Source organism: Hakea prostrata, chromosome 6 (genome assembly GCF_041222555.1).
Source record: "Hakea prostrata isolate BN-2017 chromosome 6, UWA_Hpros_2, whole genome shotgun sequence".
Classification (NCBI taxonomy): Eukaryota; Viridiplantae; Streptophyta; class Magnoliopsida; order Proteales; family Proteaceae; genus Hakea; species Hakea prostrata.
Genome location: NC_142605.1, coordinates 34,166,817 through 34,172,816, shown reverse-complemented (window position 1 = coordinate 34,172,816; position 6,000 = coordinate 34,166,817). Strand labels below are relative to the sequence as shown.

The following is a 6,000-nucleotide window of genomic DNA, read 5'->3' as shown; positions in this document are numbered from 1 at the left end:
TGGTCTCATCAAGCCCAAATAGATGATGTAGGTGGGATGTTCAATTTTATGGGATGTACAGAACAAGTGTGGATTATCTCCCTTGACGAGGAGCACAGAGTGCTCTCTTGACGACTTAACAACCATAAGTTATGTGGGACCCACAAGTAAAAAGAAAAATCCCATCACCCTAATCATGTGGGCCCCCTGTAATTTAGGGTCAACAACCATCGCGGGAACACATAGTGGTCTCCATTAGGGGAGACGATCCAGACTTGTACAGAACCTGAGTTCTTCGTTAAGGTATCATATACCTTTTCTTTTTTGGGTTGATGAAAGGTTTCATTGTAAGCCAATACTTTTGAAACCTATTTATGAAATTGTTATGCCACTCCACTTTGGGTCATGCTTCAGTGCTGCACATTAATGTGTTGCCTACAGTCGACAAAAAAATTCGACCATTCGTTTCGCACAAGTAAGCTTTCATCCTTTTGTAAAACAGACGGTTTAGATCAAAATCCCGATTGAGGTTTTGATCTAGACCTTGATCGTAGGCTGCAAGTTTTGCAAATTAATTACGCAACACTCAAGCCAAACGCCTCTAACGTTGTGGTATTTCCTCTTATTTCATCGTCCGAGGAAAAGTTCTTAGGCAAAGAAATGAGTGGTTCAACTTCAATGTTTTCAATGTTATGTATCACTATGTTGCTAATGGTCGATATCGAGATCTTGACTATTGACAGCAGATGTTGCACATTAAATGCACAGCATTCAAGTCTCCTCTAGAAAAAAGTGCAATGACAAAAACATCTGTCTCCTGTGTTTTGTTGTATTCAAATAGTAGTTTTTTTTTTTTTTCTTTTTCTGTTAGATATTTAGACGGTATTTTAGCTTCCAAATTGAAACGGTATTGTCAACGTTAAATTAGCTTTTTTGGTCACCATGGTCCCTCTAGCATGTGCATGATTTCAATAAGTTTAGATAAGATCACTACTAATTTTGGTGGGAGTCTCACTTTCTTGTTTTTTTTTTTTTTTTGGATGAAGAACTTTCTTGTTCTTTGTTGCATAGATATAGATCAGTTCAATTCGGCGTTGGATTTTCAGACCATGTTTTTTCGGTTCTGGGTAGGTTAGTAGTCGACATTAATTGATTTAACCCATCCAACCCATTATTAATTGATATTTATTCAAAAGCTTAGGATTTGATTAATTAATTAATTTGATTTTGAGTGATGAAGCAAATTAAACAGTGGAAGATTGACACCTCGCCAGGTAACCAGCAACCACCAGTCACAACTCACACGCACCCACACGGCTACTCTCCAAATGTTGGCATGAAAATTCCGCAATTTCGAAGTTTTTTAATTTCGTTCTTGTCAACGTCACTCGACCCAGGAAGGGATGCTTCCCACATAGCTGTATGTAATTCCGAACACATTCACTGTGCATTGCCACTCGTCCCGCAAATCCACCACACACACATTCACAGAGAGAGAGAGAAAGGGAAGCCTTTGTGCTTCACTTGGATCCCACCACCGTCAAACACCATAGCTGCTAGCCTGCTTCCAGAGAAGAAAAATGTTCTGGTTTTCGGTTGGAACTGGGGATCTCATTTGATCATATATATCTGTTTTCTTGAGCTAGGGAATAAGGACTTGGGAATAATGGGTGCCACTTGGATCGTTTCTCTCTCTCTTCTGAAACCTTTGATCTCTGTGTAGCTAGCCAGAACTTGGGCAGCAAAAATCAATCAATAGATGAGCTAGACGGAAATCAAAGTTAAGGAGATAGACGATCAAGGCATAAGTTGTATGGTGGTGGTGTTGTTTCTTTTGCGGTTTAATTTTCAATTCCAAACCACGAAATGGGGGGAATCTACCGGGCATTAAAGAAGGGAACTGCTACAACAACTACTGTGCTCTTCCTCATCGTCATTTCTATTGGTGCTTTTATGTGTGACCGATGGATCAACGTTGTAAGTTTCCCGATTAACACCCCTAAGCTCGAAAATTTTGAATGATTTTTCCCTTGTTTTTCCATTGGCATTGGTTTCCCTTTTGCAGTCCATTAGAAGAGCTTCGAAGCAGGAAATGATGGTGAATGTGAAAGCAATTCATAGACATCCTCGGAGTGTAGAAATCCCACTTAACTGCTCCGCAGGAAACCAGACTCAAAGCTGCCCAACAGGCTTCCAGGCGACGTTCCAGAGGGCAGAAATTGGCAGTTCAGTACCGAGCAGCTCGAGCTCGAGCCCAGTCTGCCCTGATTATTTCCGGTGGATCCATGAAGATCTGCGGCCTTGGAAGGAAACAGGGATTACCAAGGAGATGGTGGAGAGGGCTAAGAAGACCGCTAATTTTAGGCTGGTGATCGTGAAGGGTAGAGCATACTTAGAGACCTTCGTGAAGGCTTTTCAGACGAGAGACGTGTTCACGCTGTGGGGGATCCTACAGCTTCTGAACAGGTATCCAGGGAGGTTGCCGGACCTTGAGCTTATGTTCGATTGCGTCGACTGGCCGGTCATCCAATCTCGCCACCACCGGGGACCCAACGCCACCGCTCCTCCGCCCTTGTTTCGCTACTGTGGGGACGACTCCACCTTAGATATCGTTTTCCCTGATTGGTCTTTCTGGGGTTGGTAATATATTATAAGCTTTTCCTTTCCTCTTTCTTTCCTTTTCCAATTCCAATTCCAAATCCAAAAGAAGAAAACTCAAAATTCCATCTTTGCTGGTATAGAATCCTGCTAGCTCTGATTGAATCTGAATTAAGTTGCATTAATGATGAGGCATTGGATCCTGGTGGTGGTGCAGGGCAGAGGTCAATATAAGGCCATGGGAGTATCTGTTGAACAAGTTGAAAGAAGGAAACGAGAGGAGAAGATGGATGGATAGGGAACCCTATGCTTACTGGAAGGGAAACCCAGATGTGGCTTCGACAAGGCAAGACCTCATGAAATGCAATCTCTCTGACAATATGGATTGGAATGCTCGCCTCTACAGGCAGGTCATACCTTTCTCTTTCTTTCTTTTTCAACTCTCTGATTTGTGATCGATGTTTGGACTTAAAAAGAGGTATACATGCCTATGTCGCTCCAAAAAATTCTTCTTTCCATGATTTCTAGAGTTCCTTATCCCAAAAAAATGATTTCTAGAATGGGCGTATTTGCAGGATTGGATCCGTGAATCTCAAGAAGGATACAAAGAATCAGATTTGTCACGGCAATGCACCCACAGGTAATTACATAACCCAGTTGCCCATTTTGTTTCTAGCCTTGAACGTCAATGAAATCCAACACGAAAGTTTGAATATTGTACATAGATACAAGATCTATATTGAAGGGTCAGCATGGTCGGTTAGTGAGAAATACATTCTAGCGTGCAATGCTGTCACTTTATTGGTAAAGCCTCGTTATTACGATTTCTTTACGAGAAATCTGCAACCTGTTCATCACTATTGGCCGATAAGGGAGGATGATAAGTGTCGATCCATCAAATTTGCAGTGGATTGGGGCAACAATCACAAAAAAAAGGTGGAAATTAAAAATATGTATTGTACCTCTTTTGTGTTTGTATTGAAATTTACTCTCAAAACCTCTGAAAACATGGCTGCAGGCACAGGAAATTGGAAAAGCAGCCAGTGAATTCATACAAGAGGAGCTGAAGATGGATTATGTTTATGATTACATGTTTCATCTTTTGAATGAATATGGTAAGCTTTTCAAATACAAGCCCACTGTACCTGAGCAAGCCAACGAGCTATGTCCAGAGGTAATGGCTTGCTCAGCAGAAGGATTGGTGAAGGAGTTTATGATGGATTCCAGGGTGAAGGTTACTCATGAAGACACAAATCTATGTACTTTGCCACCTCCCTTCGATCCTTTATCACTCAAACTCTTTCTGCGGAGGAAAACAAATTCAATACATCAAGTAGAGTTATGGGAGAAAAAATATTGGGAGAATCAGGAAATGTGACCTGAAAGCTTGGACCTCAGCCAATAGCCATTGCATGCCTTGCAACACAAAGAGAGGAATGCGAAATGCATTGCAAATTTGTATAAAGGAGGAAAGTGTGACCATATGCAATTATTTTTTGATACAAATACCACAATTATACTGTGCCCCTCTCCTATATAATGAGTGTACAACCTTCACCTCCTCAAATTTGTTATCATAAATTATATTATTCAATAGAATTATTATTGTTAAGTATTTGAGAATTGAGATCAGTGCAATCAAAATAATTTGAGTTAATTTTTTTATTACAAATTTAATCGTTCACCATTTAATGAAATCAATCTAAAATTGAAATGGAGTCATACCAAATCAAAATTTTAAAATATTCATTATGGTACAGGTATAAAAAGGGCTATTTTAGAATGAATTTATATCTTGTATGATGACATTTAACCATCTAAAGTCCGTCGCCTATCATATTTGGGAGGCAGTTACAACACCTCATCGACAGGTGGTGGTTAGACGTCAGTCAGAGTAGAAAGAATTCACAAACACTACAAAGTATTTAACAAATTATCCTTAAAATAGTAAAAATAAAAATATTAGTTCATTGTGCAAAATAAAAAGCTATTGAGTCTATACAAGAACAATGAAAAAAACTCAAAAACATCTTAATCATTTCATTTGTATAAAACCTTGTTTAAGTGTTAAGGCAAATATTGAACTTTTAATTTTTGGGACTACTCATTATTTTATAAATTAACAATCTGAGGTTATGATTAAATAGAAAGAAAAGTTGGTTACTACACAAGCTATCATGAGATAAATTTGATTCAAAACTTTAATTTTGTGACTGATATCAGGTATCGGAATTGTTATTCTACCTCCTCTTCTATGAAGAAAATCTTGTGATTGTTCAATTTACTTAATTACATAGATAAGTTGTGATATGACAGTTCATAAACTTTGTTATGCTATTATTTTGGATGCCAAAATCTGATACGTTCAAATATTGATCAATCTTTAATGCATATATGTAAAACAAGATTATATGTGTACCGCTTCCACAATCAAGAAGTCACCTCTGGAGGTTAAGTCAATAATGGATCACCACAGAGCTTAATTGAATAACGAAAATGGAGGGAAATGATTTAAATACCTCAACTTTGTGTAATGCTTTAGTTTACATAGGATTCACCTCTTATTCTCGGCCATTGGATTTGTTCATAATCTTTCTTCGTGGCCGTCCGATGGTAGGGTTTTCCCCTCCTTGTTAAGTCAGTTGTAGTTTTCATGTATGGTACAATCTTGTATCTTGAATCTAACGGGAACATGTCTCTTTCCATAACCGTCAAGTTCATTCATACATACATATGAAGTTTATTGGTTCAACCTTTAAACCAGTCCTGACCGGAATGTCTAACCCAATCATGGTTGAACCTGGTTTAGTTATTATTTCATCCTTACCGGCCAAATTCAATCAGAATACTGTAGGTGAACGTGAAGGTAAAGGAACACTTAATTAGACGCGTACGCTTGACAATAGCGTTACCGAAAGAAGTCAATTTCCTGTAAGTTAATGGGTTGGTGGATAGTCATTATCTCAATTTTAATAATTGAAGTCCAACTTGATTGCATCAATCAAAGGTAACCAGTTCATCCTGGAGCTAACGGTTCAAAACTAAAATCGGATCAAATTAGATGGCAACCGAAAGGCTTGCATTTTTCGGTTTGATTGATTCTAATTTCTAAGTGACAAAATAAAATCGATTCGATCAGCTCAATCAATACCAAACCGGACCAGACTCATACGCATGATACCATTTAATTAGTAGAATATTAAAATGTAATCTTCTAAGTTTAAACCCTAAACTGACAAACCGAGTTGGCGCACTACACGGGTAATGAATGTGTCACATTTTTTGAATACAACCCTACGGGTTTAAACATTAAACTAATATCCATAGTCCATACCCGTTAATTTATCTGGGAAAGTGTTCTGAATTTTCAATATGATAATTTTGGTTTTTGTTTGGTGTTTGTTTGATTGAAATGTATCTGCT

The 6,000-nt window shown here is 38.4% G+C and overlaps 1 protein-coding gene across 1 annotated transcript; it reads left to right on the top strand.

Annotated features, from left to right (window-relative positions):
* The first annotated feature begins 1,306 nt into the window (after positions 1–1,306).
* On the top strand, positions 1,307–4,135 carry LOC149013531 (uncharacterized). The gene is made up of 6 exons (XM_089158235.1): positions 1,307–1,956; positions 2,045–2,619; positions 2,795–2,987; positions 3,153–3,217; positions 3,303–3,513; positions 3,596–4,135. The coding sequence occupies exons 1-6, from the start codon at positions 1,846–1,848 to the stop codon at positions 3,953–3,955; spliced, it is 1,515 nt and encodes a 504-aa protein (XP_089014361.1). The 5' UTR covers positions 1,307–1,845; the 3' UTR covers positions 3,956–4,135.
* The last annotated feature ends 1,865 nt before the right edge of the window (positions 4,136–6,000 follow it).